Consider the following 18,501-nt stretch of genomic DNA (forward strand, 5'->3'; position numbering starts at 1 on the left):
TTCCCTTTGCTTAGTCTCCTAGGAGACCCAAATTCACTCTGGCGTGATTGGCTCGCTGGCTGGCTGGCAAGAACAGCCCCCCCTGCTAGGTGAGTGACAGCTAGGCTGGAATGAAAGGGAGACCACTGTTTAAAAGGCCAGTCTCTTGGACTGGAAAGCAGTCGACCACTGGAATGAAAGAACCGAAGAAGAGCTGGAAGAGGACAGCTGCTGCAACTCCTGGACCGTTGGTTTGCCCGGATAAGCCCTGCTGCAGGTCTGAATTGCCAAGTTCATCTCGACAGAGGCCCCTTCAAGGATGACTTCTTCCTTTGAGTTGGTGGGTCCCATCAACTTGTATGCCACCTAGATACCATTCTCAGGGCGCGTTAGAATTAACGAAGGATACTAGCTTGTGCGCTTCAATCTACAGGTACTAGAACTGAAGTGACTCCATCTTGTTTGCTTTTTTGACGATCCCGTGCAGTGCAGAAGTCCCAACGTCCTCCCTCTTGTCCCCATGACTGAGGCTCAGGAACAGTGAGATCTGCAGGACCTGCCAGGAACCAATGTCTTCAGCTGCTTTTTGTTCTTCATACGAAGGTACTGTGCCAACCTGATAGAGCGCCACTCTCGCGGTGAAAGTTCGTGACTTTCCCAACTCGCAGGCCTAATCAGCTTGTGACCCTACATATGATCCCTTTTCACCTAAACTACTTCTGAGAACTTTTGCAAAGACTTTACCGTTTTATACCAGAACTGTTCTTTTCTATCCATAGCACTAGTCCATTGACTTTGGCCTGGCCTATTTACTTGAATTGACCTCTTCTGGTGAACTGAAACTATTTGTACTGTCTAACAAGTATATGTGATCTATTCGACTGACTTTGTCTCTTTTGCTCACTTCTGAGTAACTGAACTGCCATTTGGCTCCTATTTCAGGGGCGCTCAAACTGTCTCAAAATCTTGGCGTTTTGGATATTCAGTTGTCTCCTAGTGAAATGTTTTCTAAATAATTGTTTAATAAATTGTTTCTTACCAAGAAACCTTCAGTATAAGTGTTTACATGAACCACTGTGATTGACAGTCCTCTGTGTAATTACATGTACTGCTCACATTGACTCTTGAGATAAGCCTGGCTGCTCAGCTCGCCACCAAAAACTGTGTGGTACAGACTTGTAGCAAAGGTTGGATTGGCTAGCACCTGTAGTCCTAATTGTGTGTGGTGGTCCCACAGGGGACTTGATGCAATTCTGCCTAACCACCTTGCAATGAGTATGAACCTTTTATTTCATGAATGTGAACTTTAGCGACTGCTACTGAAAGGGAGGATGGGGGGGGTAAACGAGGGAAGAGGGACTGAGAAAAAAAGTATACATTGAGGCATCATTTCCGAGCAATGTCCATTGCATAGCACCTCTCTTGACAGTCTTTTCAAATTTCTCTCAGGGAGCTGGGACATCGGAACATGTGTTGATTGAAATTCTGGCTTCTAGAACCTGCTCAGAAATTGCTGGGATCAAAAAGGAATACCAGAAAGGTACAGTACTTCTCTTCTCATTGGAGGGATGGTATTAAATTGGTTCATGCATTTGAAGGAATTGGTTCATGCATTTGAAGGAAAGTAACTTTTTATTTATTAATGAAAATCCCAGGGAAAGCAAAGCATTTTTGGCACAAACGCTTACAGAATTTACCATTGATAACAGAGCGGAGGACATGGGTCCTTTACGATGGGGTGAGCGAATGTGACTTGAAGACCAAATTTTACAGGGGAAGGTGGAAACCTAACATAGGAACAGGATGGTGGAGATGGTGTTGAATTAAGGATGGAGGGGTGAAGCTAAAGTGCTTTAGAGTTGTCCATGAAAGGTAGGGAGTGTGACAAATGCAGTGATTCAGTAGCATAGAGTCCAGTTCTTCAGAAAGGGAGCTTTGAGGTTGGATTTAAATAGTGGTAGAGTATTGCGTATAGGGAGAGGAAGAGCATTTCATGGTATTGGAGTAAGGAGAGGGCAGAAATGAAAGGGAGCACAGGGGGCTCGAGTGGTGGCAAGAAGGTCAGCTGAAGATGATCTTAATTAGCGCAGAGGACACTAGTGAGTGAGATGAGCAGATGGGTAGGGTGAGGCGAGTCCATGGATAGTTTGGAAGATGAGAAGTTTATAATTGGCCCTTTGTTTTCATAGATAGCCAGCCTGAGGAGCAGAGTGGTTCTGAGGAGGGATGGAAGTGATAGCCTAGGAGGTAGAAAACTTCAGTCTTAGTGGAGTTGAGCGTGAGTGAGACGCCATCCAATATTTGATGGGCAGAGACAGTTTGACATTTTTGAAAGCTGGTCGGATAAGGAGTGAAGGCAGATGATTTGAGTGGTTGATAGGAGGAGCCATAATAGGAGTGAAGGGTACCAAGAGCTGAAGTATAGATCGTGAAGAGAAGTGGGTCAAGGACGGTCCCTCTGGGAGCTCCAACATTAAGGAGGGTGAGTTTAGAGGTAAGGCTGGTCTGAGGGCAAGGTATGAAGAAAATCAAGCAAGGGCATTGTTGCTACAGAGAGAGGCTGTATAATTGTTAGTTGTATCGAAGACAGCAGAGAGGTCGAGAAGAATAAGAATAGATGAAAGGTTTGCATGCCGAGTGAAAGAGATGAAGTTGCTGACATTGAGAGCCATCTCTGTAGAATGTAGAGGTTGGATGTCATAATGAAGATGGTCCCGGAGATTGCAAGTTCATTGAATGCTAATCTCTAGGATTTTGGAATAGTGTGGTAGGAGAGGCAAGTTTGTATCTAGACCAGGTTTCTTAAGGGGCGCATCAGAACATCGGCGTTCTACTAACAAAGGACGCCATAGAAGTCATCCTGGTCAACAAGGTAAACGGGGTTATTTATTCAATCTACTTCCTTGTGCCAAAAAAAGATTTAACAATGCGCCCAGTATTAGATTTGCGCCCTGCAAACAAGTATGTCAAGCCACAAAGATTCCGCATGACTACACTACAAGAGGTAATCCCTCTACTAAAAAGGATTACATGGCAAAATTGGATATGAAAGATGCTTATTTTCATATTTCAATGTTCCCAGCGCACAGACGATTCTTGCGTTTCAAGATAAACAACCAGCACTACCAATTCAAGGTGCTTCCCTTCGGAATAGCCTCAGCTCCAAGGGTATTCACCAGTGCTCCAAAGATCAACCAACCTCCTCTTCCAATTGGGCTTCTCAATGAACGAGAAAAAGTCAAGCCTGGTGCCAAGGACCTCAAAACAGTTCTTAAGAGCTGTCCTAAATACCCAAGAGGGGTTAGCCTTTCCATCAGAGGAAAGCATTCAAAATGTGTTGCAAAATCCTCAGTAACAGGCCGGTCGCCAAATAAGGGTGAGCAAAGCTACGCGTTTGCTAGGCATGATGGTATCTTGCATTTACCTGGTTCTCCACATGCGACCCATGCAGGAATGGTTGGTGAAACAGTGGTCTCAGGCAAGTTGGATGATCTAGTGGTCGTTTCGACAATGCTAGTGCAGAGTCTTCACTGGTGGACAAGAGAATCTTATGAAGGGGAAACCCTTCTACGATCCAGAGATACAGGCCATTGTCACAACAGACGCCTCCCTGGCAGGGTGGAGAGCTCACTACCTTCACCATACAGCTCAGGGTCTCTGGTCTCACACAGTGGCTCAGAACCACATCAATCTGCTAGAACCTCTGGCAGTCTTCAGAGCGCTTGGGCATTCAAACCCCCTCCTATCCTAACAGACAGCACGACTGCAATGTTTTACATCAACAAACAAGGGGGCACTCGTTCTCATCAGTCCAAGCTTGCCCAGAAAATTTGGAAATGGGCACTCAAACGATTTACCTGCCACCCCAACATGTTCCGGGGGAACTCGGCTCGCTAGCAGATGCTCTGAGCAGAGATCCCCCTCCCAGAAGAACATGAGTGGGGACTACACAAAAAGGTTGTAGGAGACCTCTTCTCTCAGTGGGGTTTCCCCACTATAGACCTATTCGCCACAAGCGAAAACAGGCAATGCCCAGACTTGGCATCCAGGTTCCCCCAGCCAGGCTCCAAGGGGAACACACTATGGATGAATTGGTCAGGGATATTTGCCTATGCTTTTCCACCAACCCCTCTGAGTAAAGTGGTGCACAAGATCCACAGGCAACCGATGACGCTCATCCTGGTTACTACCATGTGGGCGAGACAACCCTGGTATCCACACCTACGCATACTGGTGGTGTGCATCCCCATCAAACTCCTGTGCCGGTACAACCTACTCTCCCAGCACGAGGGGCCAACAGTGCATCCTCAGCTCAACTTGAACTTGGCAGCATGGCTCCTGAAGTCATAGAGTTCAGACATCTCAATTTACCTCAGATGTATGAGTCAAGAAAACCGAACATGAGGAACTGTTACTATGATAAATGGAAACGATTCGTTATCTGGTGCCAGAACAAGCAAATCGGCCCTGTTGATTGTACTCCTTCTAATGTGGTCACCCATATGCTCCACCTACTGGATGCAGAGTTGGTGTTTAACTCAAAAGTACACCTGGCAACTTTATCAGCCTACACCACTTCCCATAACAAGGTGTCATGGTGGAAGGTGCCAGTCGTCAAAGCATTTATGGAAGGGGTAAAAATACCCCAACCTCCAATTTCTAACCCACCACCAGGTTGTGACCGTAATGTGGCACTTGCTAAGCACCTGGGACCTCCCTTTGAGTCCATGCACAAATCTAGTCTCAAACACCTGACTTATAAAACTGCCTTCTTAGTAGCCATCACCTCCATAAGAAGGGTCGGTGAAATTCAAGCTCTGTTAAGTGAGAACCTAGGGTGAGTGCGTAAAACCAGTTTGTCCTTATGTATAGTAAGAAATGATCCTGCACTAAGTTCATTTCCACATTCAAGCAGTCTATTGAGCTACTGGCTTTTTTCCAAGAACCCAAAAGCTCTGCTCAGGTGACACTCCACACACTAGATGTGAGGAGAGCGGTCCTCTACTACGTAGACAAGACCAGGCCGTTAAGGAGAACGGATCAACTGTTCATCTCCATAGCGCCAGACAGGGAAGGAGATCGCATCTCTAAAAATGCCATCTCTAGGTGGATAGTCCGATGTATCCAACTCTGCTATTCCCTTCCCGATAAAACACTGCCTTTTACGCTGAGGGCCCACTCAAGAGGTACTGGAGCCACCCCGGCTTTTCATTGCAAATGTACCCTCTGGACCGTATTTGCAAGGCAGCTACATGGAGCTCTATTCACACCACTGCATTGACACTCATTCCAAGACTGCGCAAGTGGGACAAGCGGTTCTAAGACATTTGTTTGCTCATGACCCTTCACACATCTCACCTCCTTCTAACACTGCTCGCTAATCTATGCACAGCATGTGATCTAAGCAGATTTCACAAGCCTCAGAAGGGATACATTACTCACCGTACTCGTATTTCTGATGCTTGTATCTGCTTAGATTCACATGCACCTGCCCTTCCTCCCCTCTGAGAGAAGGCGCATGGATGCTTGTAGTCTTACCTCTTATCTGCTTGGATACTCTGTACTCGCGCTACTCCTCATGCTATCTCATGTCAGGAAAAAATGCAATTTGAGGGTCCTACACGCGTGAGGGATCACGGGTACAGGGGGCGTCGCACTAGGGATAGTATTACTGGCATGCCCTATTCGATATCCCTTTTCGAGTTTCGAAAAACAAACTGTAATACTCTGCTGCCGCTGCTTCCACTAGATGACGGCCTATGCACAGCATGTGAATCTAAGCAGATACAAGCATCAGAAATACAATTACGGTGATTAATGTATCCCATTTAACTGTTCCTATAGTTATTTCTTTTAAATGCTTCTGGAATGGTTAGTTTTAAAATGGTGTAGGAAGACATTGGAAACTTGCACTTCGGGGCACTGCACTGAACATTTCTTTCAGGCGCATTTGTTTGGAGGTTTGAATTGTGCGTAGGAGGGGGTGCGTCGATTGGGTTTTTGGGAAGATGGGGAAGGCAAGCAGGGAGCATAGTTCCACTACTAATTCTTGTACACTTAGACCACTGGGTTTAGCTTTGAGGAGTAGGGCAATAATCTCATGAGGGTTGGTGGGAGCTAAGCAATACATAGTTGCGGGAGAGGAAGGTAGGAGTGGTGCAGAAAAGGGAGCGGGAGGACGGGCTAGAAGGAAATTAGCAAGGGTATTGTGAATGGTAAACATTTTAGACGCAAGGTCCTCTACTTTCTGCAAGATCATTTGCAGAAAGAGTAGAGGAGATGGAGGTGGGTTTAAGAGGGGAGAGAATTGAGATGAGAGATTTTTGTAGGCGCCTAGGGTGGGAGGATTGAGAGGACATATGTTTTAGAAATCGATGTGAATAATTTTTCTGCACTTTGTCTGGAGTAAAATCCTTTTTTAATTTGGATAGTTTTAAAGTTCCTTATCCAAGTAAAGTAACCCCTACGTTGCTGTTTGGCATTAGGTCTCTCCACACAAACAGAACAAATAGTTTGTTTTCTTTTGAATGTTCACGCAGTTTACTTTTACCCTGCGTTTTGGTCAATTGAATTTAATGTTTAGATGTTGTAAATGCATAAATGCATTCCTAACTAAATGACAGTATTCTATAAGCTCAATCCAAAAAAGTTAACTGAGCAAAAAGATGGGTGCCTGTATCTGGTTTTACTGCATCTTTCTTTTCAATATCTGATTGCAAAATTTTGTGAACTGGGTTTGTAAAAATCAACTTCTGGTGCCCTGCGACCACATTCACTCTCTGGTGTTGCGTGTTGCATGCGTGTGAAAGGGAACAGATGACAAGTTCCCCACCGCCGTTGTAAGCATGCATAGGTTGGCTTTCAAACAATAACTGCGCCTCAAATACAGTTTAAAACTTGTCTGGTTATTTTAATCCTGTCATTCAACTCCCGTAGGAGAGCCCTTTATGATGTGTGTTTCGCCACGTCATGTGCCTTTTTCCAATCTGGGCAGTTAGTGTTACATAATCACACATGCCTTTCTTGGGTCTATCAGTTCTTGTTTACTCAAGTCTTTAAATAGCAAAGGTTCCTGAGTTCAATCCCACCTGAATATTCTCCTGTCTCGTTGACGCGGACAGATGAGACAGGAGAATTTTCAGGTGGTAACTTTGGACCGGAAGAGGGAAGTAATAAGCTGTGAGGAATCACTCGACTTGCATTTCTCATGTAACCCTCCATTGAGGAAACCCTTCTGACATACTCCAATGAGGTATGTGAAACCACCTATCCTACATCCAAAAGCTAGACTACCATCCTTCATGGATGGTTCCTGTAGATCAGTTCTGCTTTTCCCAAGGTAGGAAAGAAGTCTAGTGTGTAGGTACAGTTGGTTCCAATAGAATCCACAAGTCACCTTTACGTGGATATACAGAAAAATATGTAGCCCCTATTAAAGGGTTACACAACACTTAAAGTTCACTTAGGTTGCAATGCACTCTAGCCGTATATATGAAAACAATAAACTGGACTAGGCAGACCCTTCGCACTCCTAAATGTATGACCTGTAATTGCTGGTAAACAAATACATATGTGGCTCAGAGAAAGATGGGGTGGGGGGGGGGCGCAGACCTCTGTAATGCATTACTTATTCATGCTCCGGAACAAAATGGCAGTGCATAAGAAATTTCTGTATTCCCTACAACCTTTTAGTCCACCGGAGGATAGTTAATGCGCAGGTAGACCATGTACTCCGCTTAGCACCTAGAGGGAGTATAGAGATTAGCAATGCCTCAAGGACACCAAAGATTAGATTACAATTTGACACCAGACATGAATTGTATTCAGAGTCCTACAAGTATATTGAGATAATCTAACAAAATGTGACGTAATATTCAAGTCAGCTCAAAGGGCCGTGATTCATTGCATTACATTCTGTAAAACCTCTGTGGTGTAGGCTAAAAATGCAATCCTAAATTAAAAAGTCCAGGAACCCATGAAAAATGCTGAGCCAGTTAAGTACCTCCTTTCCATTACTTTGGATTAGTTCACATGTCAACAAAAAGTTGCCCCATACGAATAGTGGGACAAAGGCTATAAGCAAGCTGCGGTTATGGGTTAAAGCCATGTAAGTAATTCTACCCCCATTGGTGCAGAGAAAAACCACACCAGAGGGGACCCCCTTGAAGGGTTCCAATTCCAGGTTTGAGCCTTAGCTGACCAAAGAAGGAAGAAAGCTGGGCAGGATTTGGTCTAAAGCAAGTTGGCAAACTGCAATAGAGATCCTCTCCCCACTAATCCAGGAGATTCATGAAGTTGTTTCCAAAGCCTGTATCTGGACATGTGGGGCAGGTAATCGCGGTGCCAGTTAATCAAGATTCAGATTGGAAAAAGCTGGAAATACACTAAATGCAGAACCTTTACTGGTTTGGAGACCCAATCCGAAAAACGGATTCTCGGGAAGATGATTCATAAGCCAGAAGCAAAGGCGGTGATGGTGCTAGGACAATGTAGGAACCAGACCAAGGCGATTTGGGCAGTTTGAGGGGGCAAGACTGGGCAAGCAGCCAACGAAGATTAGTACCAGGATGGGAGAAATGGTTGGCAGGGTGTGGGGGAGGCCAAGGGACAGGAACTCAGACAGAAGTGGTGACCCCAACTCTCTTCTAGATGATGCAAGCTCGCTTACCTTGAGGCACTTTTTCCAGGTTGCTCTACCAGCGAGGCAGCGTAGCAACAACCCCGAAAATGATCTTGGCACGGGACAGCCAGTCCAGCCAGTGAGGACGATTGGGAGGGTGAGCAACCCACCAAGGGATTCCAGCAGGCAAGAGAATATCTGAAGCAAGGACACAGAATTCCAGGGTCCAGCAGAGCTAGCCAAACCTGGTTCCCAAAAGCTGCAGCCCATCTTTGTGGCAATCCTACATCAATTCAGTTAAGGATCTGTGTAATGAGCAGGGTCTACCCTAGGTATTCACATTTACACAGGGTTTGGCCTAAACCAGCCGCCCAAATAAACGGGAGGCAGACACAGCTATCAGGCTGGTTCGAAAAACCACCAAACACTCAGGTTCACTCAAGCAGGATGTGCCCTGGCCGTATCTGGCACAGGAGACCACGCTAGACCAGTTTAAACTACTCTAGCAAGTGCAGGGCTGCCTCTGAGTGAGCCCATGTCAGCACAGCCATTTTAGGCATTACTCGTTCCCCCCCCATAGACCAAGGAATGGTCCAAAACAAAATGGCTGGGAGAAGAACTTAAAAAAGAGGATTAGTGCTACAATGTTTACTTAACTGGCACACTAGGCTACTAAAGTGTAAAATCTGGCTGCACCCAGAGTACAGTCAAAACTAAATTACAGCTGCCACCAGCCTACCCCACAACACACAAGCTATATGGGTTACCAGAGGACAGTACATCAAAGGGTTGCAGTGGCAGGCAAACCTTCGTAGAGGTCCCTCTGGCTTTACCCTATTTTTGTAGCCAATTAAGCAAACAGGAAAGGTTTAGGGGTTCCATATAAATGGGACAAGAGAACCTTTAAAATTGATTTCTGCCTGAACTCCTTCATAAGGAAAATCTGCTAGGCTGATTTGTGCTACACCTAGATGAGAAACCTTTGTGGTGTGGTGCACAAACCCATAGGGCCACTTGTAGGGTCCTTATTGGCTTGTTGCTTTTGCGGATTGTTAGGGAGAATTCGCAGAAATTTGCTAATTCGCTCCACCTTAGAGACCCCCAGCAACTTCGCTGGATTTTGAGGACGTGATTCTTTTTAACCTGGAGAGAGACCCTTTTTCCCACACTCATGCATTTTAATGTGATTTTTGAACAGTTTCCTTTGGTTATGGAGCCTGACAAACTCCATAGGCATCATCTTCTACATTGTCACACAGCACCTTCAGTGCAGTGGCACAGGGAAGTTGAGGTTTAAATACCTTCTCTTGGCTAAACTACTGTTTCCAAGAGCAGTAAAGTGAAATTGACTGTACTTACATTTGTAACTTTCTAGACCCAGCACATACTGTCTTACATGAGAAGCTAGATAAAGGGGATACTAGGTAACCCCTCCAGCACCCCATTGTAACATTTTTATGTTGCCCGTTTCTCACTGAATGGCTGGTGGCAGTGTTTTCATTTTAACTACCATGATGTGCATTTACTGTGGGCTGCGTTTTCAGCTGCAGTCAAGCACCCAAGGGTGCCATTTTTGTAAAAATGGCTGTTTTTTTTTCACCATTTCTTTGTGGAAAGGTCCTTCATGAAATTTACTCTGCGCGCCAAACCAGGTTTGGTCCCATTGTTCGATTTACCTTTGGTGGGATTCACAAGTGAAGCCTGCCTCTGGCTCCAGGGTGTCTGGGGTGGGCAGGAAGTCAGGGAGGTGCCCGAAACTCCCTGTGCTTAGTCTTCTAGGAGACCCAAATGCACTCTGTGATTGGCCGGCTGACTGTTCGGCAAGGACAGCCACTGTTAGGCAAAGTTTGTATGCAGTACCCTTTGGGACCACTACACACAACTAGGACTACAGGTGTAAGCAAAACCAACCTTTGGTATAAGTCTGTACTATACAGTTTTGTGCAAGCGTTGCTGAGCAGCCAGGCTTATCTCAAGAGGTAACGTGAGCTGTAAGGATGTTACAGAGGTCTATAATTACAAGTATTCAAATATACTCTTATACTCAAGGTTTCTTGGTAAAACACTCATTTATTTCAGGCAGTTATAAAACATTCACTAGAAATATACTTCAGTATTACACTATCTGATTCTGAGGCATTTAAACTACTTTGAAGGGGGAGCAAAAAGGCAGAAGTTAATAAAACGAAACATAGTTACTCTAAAACAGTGCAAATAGTTTGAGTTCACCAGAGGAGTTGATTCAATGCGATATGTTAGGCCAAAGTCATGGGCTAAAGTCTTGTATAGGATAAAGCAGTTCTGGGCGTTAAACAGAAAGTTCTCAGAAGTAGTTAGTAAAAGAAAGATTCATATGTCGGGTCACAAGCTGACTAGGCTGGCAAGTTGCCAAAGTTTCAAGCACTTGTGCAGTGAGAGGTGAGTTCTCTTGGTCGGCTTTTCACAGTACCTTACAATGAAGAAAAAGATGCAGCTGAAGTCTGTTCCTGGCAGTTCCTGTAGATTTCGCTGTTCTTGAGCCTCAGTCGTGGGGACAAGAGGGAGGACGTCGGGGGACTCCTGCACTGGGACTGGTCAAAAAGCTGGCAAAGGCAAATCTTCGATTCCGGTTGCTGTAGTCCAGCACAAACTGGTGTCCTCCTCCCTGGCTATTCGGTTTCCTGCAGCACTGTGAGGAAAATACAACCAGCTCCGAGAATGGTATCCATGTGGCTTACTAGTTGATTGGTCCCACCAACAAAGGGAGAAGTTGTCCTTGAAGGGCTTTTCTGTCGAGATGAAGTTAGCGATTCGGACTTGCAGCAGGGCTTCACCGGGCAAACCAACAGTCCAGGAGTTGCTGCAGCCGTCCTCTTCCAGCTCGTCTTCGGTTCTTTCGTTCCAGTGGTCGACTGCCTTCTAAGCCAAGAAATTCACCTTTTATCCAGTTTCCTCCCATACATTCCAGCCTACCTGCCACTCACCCAGCAGGGTGGCTGTCCTTGCTGGACAGTCAGCCAGCCAATCACGCCAGAGTGCATTTTGGTCTCCTAAAAGTCTAAGCACAGGGAGTTTCGGACACCTCCCTCGCTTCCTGCCTACCCCAGACACTCTGGCGCCAGAGGTGGTCTTCAGTCCTGAAGCCCGCCAAAGGCGTAGGAACAAAGACTAAACCTGGTTTGGCGCACAGAGACCAACTCTATAAGGACCTTTCCAAAAAGAAATGGTGAAAGAAAGATTGGGCCCTGTTTAAACGAAGGGGGAATCAGGCGCCATCTTGAAAAACATGGCTCGCACTATTTAACCCTACCAGTGTTTCGCGGTCAGGAAAAACCATGGTAGTTCGTTGTAAAACCACTGCCATCAGCCATTTCGAGAGGAAAGGGTAGCATTTGAATGCTACATGAGCTTCTAGACTTGGGGGATACTAAGTAACCCCTCCAGTACTCTTCTAGGATTTTGAAAAGACTAGTAAAGTCAATTTAACTTTACTTTCTCTGAGAAACAGTTTATCCCGGCGAAGGTATTTAAACCTTGGGACAGCCTAAAAAGCTTCCCTGTGTCACTGCACTGAGGGTGCTATGTGACACAAATGAAAAGATGATGCCTGAAACTCCATAATCAAAGCACAAGATTAAAACACATTCAAAATACGAGAGTGGGAAAAAAGGCTCACTCTCTCCAGGTAAATAAATTGAGTCCTCAAAATCCACCAAAGTTGCTGGGGGTCTCATAGGTGAAGGGAATCGGCACATTTATGAGTATTCTCTCTAACATACACCAATCTCAGTATTGCTCTAAATGTACCAGTGATATATTAATGTCCAGTGTCCTACTTATTTAAGTCACCTGAGGGTGTGGGAAGTGTCTGTGTGCCATCCCAAATGGGTACTTGCTGATTTACAGAAACTACAAGTGTGTATTTTGGAGTGTATTTGTGTTTTACTTATATAGTGCCCCTTAAGAAGGCTTATTCAAACTGACTGTTAAATACATCAATAATTGTTTAATCAAGAAACCTTGAGTGACTTTGGATACTTGTCTGTGAATCTCTGTGTAAAAGCCCTACTGCTCACATTGACCCCTATTAAGATGAGCCTGGCTGCTCAGCCACACTAACAACCTGTGTAGTACAGGCCTTTACCAAACGTTGGCTCAACTATTGACAAGAGGACAAGGTTGGTGTAGTCTCCCATAGATACTTCGGTACTTACCTAGGCAGTTTGTGTTTGTTCCTCTGAGCTTCCAGAATCACGTTGGGGTGGACAACCCAAACCGTATTCTCTGGGCTTCAAAGACACTTGTCCCCAAGGTGGACTCTCTAGCCTCTGTGAAAACTTTGAATCAGAGTTCATTACTTGTTATAAAGCATCTTCCGAACTTTGACAACGCCTAACTTTCTTTATTCTGCTGCCTGGGACACCCCAGTGTCCCCATCTGGCTTTGAGACTACTTTTCCAGATAGGGTTGGACTTCTAAAGTTTAGGCCTTCACAATTAAGTAAATGTCATGATCTCTGCTTCCAAAAGGTCAGGGTTTTCCCAACTCCCTTGGAAGCAGATCCATAACCCAGGTTCCGAGTGCCAACCAGTCCCAATTGGGACCTTTTGGACCCAGTCCTGGCGCCAGTGGCACCAGGCTCATAAATATGCCCAGCCCCAGCGCTGGAAGCGCCGGGCTCATAATGCTTGGGTGGATTTACCTGCAGCAGACCATGCTGCTTACTTGCCTGCCAGTTGAGCCTCTGGTCCTCTTCTGTTTGGAACTACTTTTCCTGTTGGGTGGGGCAGGAGCCACTCCCTAGATTCAGAACACTGGAACTCTTCTGGAAAGCAGGAACTCTTTTCTTACCTAGGCGTGGCTGTGGAAGGAGACACCTAAGCACTACAGGAGGCTATTTAAACCACACCCGGTGGATGAATCTTGCTTTGCGTTATTCTGCATCCTCTGCAGCAGAACGCTCATCGTGTCTTCTGCATCTGATCCTGGGCCTAAGGAAAAAGGCTTACCATCCTGAATCCAGTCTTCAGCAACACCTATAAAGACAAGAAAGAACAGGTTAGCATTACGGTCTTCAGTGACAGCTCTTCACTTACCTGGTCCATCGGCTGTCACCAACGCCTCGCGCTGCATTCCGGCATCTGAAAGACAAAACAAGGTGCGTTTAAAGACATTGGGGAACTTTAATACTCACGTGCCATTACTCCTTTCCACATCTAACCCAGTGGGTATTCCGGCACCCTGCAGCCGCTCCGAACTTATACCTGCAAAATAAAAAGACAGAGCGCATCGTGAAGCAGGCAACAAGCGCTTGCTTACGTGCTTCCAGGCGCTTCTATTCATCACACGGGCTCCATCTTCAACTCACTTCAGCCCGTCATCCGCCATCGCCGGAACCCTGCAAAACAAGAAACATCATTACTAAAGACTTTAAAGACATTAGAATTACTTGAAACTTACCGTTCGTGCAGTAAACAACGGACAGCAGTCCTCTGAAGTCAAGAGGCCTGCTCCCCTTATCCAGTGAAGAAACTGGTTACAGCACCCTGCCCCGAGGCAGATGGAGAGCACGGCGCTCACTTACCTAAGGTGAGAGCGTTAACCTTGGGGTTCTACAGGAGAAGAGAAAGGGAAGAAGAGAGAGACATTCAATAGCCCAGTTCCTTAATCTCATATTTTCTATCTGCAGACATCTTACCCTTCGTGTCAGATATACCGTGCACAGACGTCCAGCCCAAAGAGCCAGCCGTGTGTTACACATCACCTGTGAAGATACGGTATACGCCCAGTCAAGACCGGCGCCTCTATGGGAATCAGGTGAGCGTTACAGTAAACTGCCAGGATTGCTATATAGTAATTGTGGTTGATAACTGTTTCGCTAACTCAAAGCTACTCTTGATGCTTACCTGCATTACAATCTGTTAGGCAAGATTGTACACAGTGCCCTTTGGGTGCACTACAACAACCCCTGACCTCCTGGCAATAGGAACCCAACCTTTGGCATAAGTCTGTACTACACAGGTTGTTAGTGTGTTGAGCATCCAGGCTTATCTCAAGAGGGGGTCGATGTGAGCTGTAGTGGAGTTAGAGATTCACAGTGACAAGTATTCAAATAAACTTGCCCACAAGGTTTCTTGATTAAACAATTATGTAATGCACCCAGAGGGCACTGCATACACACTTTTACCTTAGTTGTCCTTGCAGGGTCTTATGTCGATACGAATTTCGATGTTCAGCACAGCAGCAGGGCTTCACTGGGCAAACCACCAGTCCAGGAGTTGCAGGTGTCCTCTTCAAGTTCTTCTTCGGATTCCTTCGTCCAATGATCAACTCTGCCTTCCAAGCTAAAAAGCCTCGCCTTTTATGCAGGTTTCTCCCATTCATTCCAGCCTAGCTGTCGGTCACCCAGCAGGGTGGCTGTCCTTGACGGACAGCTAGCCGGCCAGTCCCCTAAGAGTACATTCTTGCCTGCTAGGAGACTAAGCACAGGTAGTTTTGGGCACCTCCCTTGCTTCCTGCCCCCGCCAGACACACTGTAGCTAGAGGCGGGCTTCAATCCTGAATCCTGCCAAAGGCAAAATGAACACAGGGACCAAACCTGGTTTGGCGCGTAGAGTAAATCTCGAGGAGGACATTTCCACACGGTAATGGCGAAAAAAGACTAGACCATTTTGACAAAATCGGCACCCTCAGTGCTTTACTGCAGCTGGGAACGCAGCCCGCAGTAAATGCACACCACAAAAGTAAACCACTGCCACCAGCCATTCATCGAGGAAAGGGTAACATAAAATTGTTACTTGAGAAGCTAGACAAAGGGGATACAAAGTAACCCCTCCAGCACCCTATTGTAAGATAATGTGTGCTGGGTCTAGAAAGTTACACGTGTAAGTAAAGTTAATTTCACTTACTGTTCTTGGCAACAGTAGTTTATCCAAAAGAAGGTATGTAAACCTTGGGGAAATCTGAAAGACTGTGCCACTGCACTGAAGGTGCTGTGTGACACAATGTAAAAGATGCTTATGGACTCCACAACCAAAAGAAACAGTGTTAATCATTTACAATACATGAGAGAGGGGGCGCTGTTGCGCCGAAGTAAGATGGCCGCCTAACTGCGGAGCTCCGAGCTGGGAGAGTGTACAAATCCCGAAAAAGGACTCTATTGCTGCGGCTATCCTCCTGTGTGCAGGCGTTGCTTCCTCCTGAACACATCAGCTGTACTACTGCGGATTCCTGGCCCCTGCGGCCCCCTGGGGACCGTACTGCTGCCCTCGACTCCGCGGGGACTGAGTGGGCATGGCCGCTCCGCGGTTCCACCGGCTGCGGCTCTCCCTCCTACTTCAGGGCGCGGCGCTCCTCCTCGTCGGCCCGGGCCTGCCGGCTCCCATGGGGGCCCCGCGCTCCATCGACTGCCTCATCACACTTCCTGCGGACCCCACGCACCCTGCCTGGGCCTGTGACCGCCTGCATCTTCTGGCTCCCGCGGCGCTCGTGACGCCGCACTGCCCGGCTCTGTCTCGGGGAGCGGAGACAACACCGCGGACCCCTGCTTCTCCGCACCACCTGCATTCGGCGCCCCCCCTCCAGCGAGGCATAGCCCCCCCTGATCCACGACAAGGTAGAGGGGTTCGGGGGGAGGGAGCCGCTTGGTTTTCTCCCGTCTCCTACGATCCTGGGCTGCAGTTGAGCCTGTGTGCTGGGCTAGCCACCATGCTACTTCTCCTTGGTTGCTGTCCCTTGTTCGCTCCAGCGGACTCTGCCTGCATTGTCTTTGGACCCTGAGCCCCAGCGGACACTTGTTCTTGGGCACCGCAGCTTTCTCTGGCCTCCATCTCGCCTGCCCCCCCCCCTACCGATCCACCCCACGCCTGTGGCGCGGCACCACATCAGGTCTGAGGGCGTGTGGGGGTGTGGCTGTGTCCTGCCTTGGAGGTCCCTGCGGCCACCCCATTCACCTGTTGCGGATTTGGCTGACCACCACTTGTCTCCCTGCCGCCCCGGTGCTACTTCTCTCCCCTGGTGGTCCGCGCCTGCCCTCACTGCACCATCGTCCTTCTCTGCCCCCCCCCCTTTCTTCGGCTCTGGTTGCTGCCGGCAATTACAACTCTGGATCCGGACCCCTCACTGGGCAACCTTCGTGTAATACCCCTCTCAGCTCCACTTCTAGCCCACGGACAATTGGCTTCCCTCATCTGTCACCAGCCAACCCACTGCTTACCGACTGTGTGGGCTCTCCAGCGCTCCCAGGCTCTTGCTAGCAGTCCGCCAATAACACCGGAGCGCTCCTTGAGGAAGGGCCCTCGCCCCTTACAACTACCGAACTGTCCCTACACATCCCTGGCAACCCCACTTCTGGCCTATAACTCTGGTCCTTGTGCCCGGCGGTCTCGCTCTGTGTGCTCTGGTGGGGACCCCTGGTGTCTCCCCCAGCCTCGTTAGCTGTTCTCCACACCTTCCCTCCTTCCCCTCTGGGCGTCCTGCGGGCCGTCGATCGGAAGGCCTCCTGCCATACCTGCACCGGATCCTGGACGCCGGGCGTGTTCTATCACCATGACCAAAGGAGTCGGGTCTAACAAGAAGCAGGCCTCGCTAAATGTTTGCTAAAACTCCCTCCAAGCCGCTGACTGACCCCCCGGAGGAGTCGCCAGTCACCGCAACTCCCTCTACCTCCGACGATGCGCAGAAAATGATGGAATACATGCGAGAGGGTTTCACCACGCTCCACACTAAGCTGGATGATATGAATGGGACCATCTCATCCATAAAGGCCCATATCGAAAGAACAGACAGCAGGGTTGCTGAGATCGAGACAAGGGTTGGCACCGCAGAGCACGACCTGGTCTCCCTTTGCACAGCTGTGACCACCCTGACCAGCCGGGTCTCTATGGTCAAAGAAAAATGACGACTTTGAATGCTGCTCCAGGCGGAATAACCTCCGCATTGTTGGTATTCCGGAGGACGATATCGGGGAACCCATGGAGGACTATGTAGAGTGCACCCTTTTGACCCTCCTGGATAGCCCCAAGCTTTTGGCACAATTTGCAGTGGAGCGAGCTCATTGCTCTTTGACCGCGAGACCCAGGCCGGGAGCCCCACCCCGCCCTATCATAGCCAGAATCCTCAATTTCCATGACCGCGACGCCCTGCTCCGTGCGGCCAGGGCCAAGGGTGAGCTTCATCTTGGGGCGGCAAGGATACACTTGTACCCGGATTACTCTGTGGCTGTGCAGCAGGAGCGTAAGACCTTCCTTGCGGTGAAAAAAAGATTCCAGGACCTAGGGGTCAAGTACTCCATGCTCTTTCCCGCCAATTTGAGGATTGAACACTCTAATCAAACACACTTTTTCACGATCCCCGAAGAAGCCTCGAAATTTATAGATGAACACTTTCCTGGTTGATGTAAACAATGTTGACATAGGTTGTATGGTTTCTCAATGATTGCTGTTGTACCTGGGCCGTGGGTCGGGGCCGCCATGGCGCTCCCCCCACCCCCCCCCGCGATTGCCACTATTCATCGTACTTTATTGTAGTTCATGTTGCTGATGTTGCTTCATCTCCTATCTGTGTGGGTGTGTTTCGCACCCTGCTGTTGCACCGCTGACTGTAATGACCATTTCTCTAGGGTCCCTTCTCGGAGTCACCCGACATTTCATCCCAGTTACTCTGGTCGATTAGACCGCGGGACCCAGGCCCCTTCTAGCTAAATACGCACCCAACTATGTTGCTACCGCGTCTTGTCACACGGCTGCACCCCAATCTCCGTGGGCCCTCTCGCTCATAGATTTGGTCCCGAGGTAACTCGCATGCACTCTAAATGCCCTGCCTAATCCTACTATGTAGCACAACTCTCCTTACGCTCTCCCAGTCCGGCGCGCCATTGCCCGGCCGCAAGCAGGCCCCCAGGCGTTGATGCCTAAAAGTTTACG

At 47.9% G+C, this 18,501-nt stretch overlaps 1 protein-coding gene across 2 annotated transcripts in view; it reads left to right on the plus strand.

Moving 5' to 3' along the window:
- ANXA5 (annexin A5) overlaps positions 1-18,501 on the plus strand; it is a 393,243-nt gene that overhangs the window by 192,864 nt on the left and 181,878 nt on the right. For both annotated transcript variants that reach the window (XM_069631165.1, XM_069631166.1), the window contains exon 6: positions 1,429-1,519. In XM_069631165.1, the coding sequence (XP_069487266.1) occupies positions 1,429-1,519 (91 nt within the window). The remainder of the gene's footprint in view (positions 1-1,428; positions 1,520-18,501) is intronic.

Source organism: Ambystoma mexicanum, chromosome 6q (assembly GCF_040938575.1).
Source record: "Ambystoma mexicanum isolate Mex_15411 chromosome 6q, UKY_AmexF1_1, whole genome shotgun sequence".
NCBI lineage: Eukaryota > Metazoa > Chordata > Amphibia > Caudata > Ambystomatidae > Ambystoma > Ambystoma mexicanum.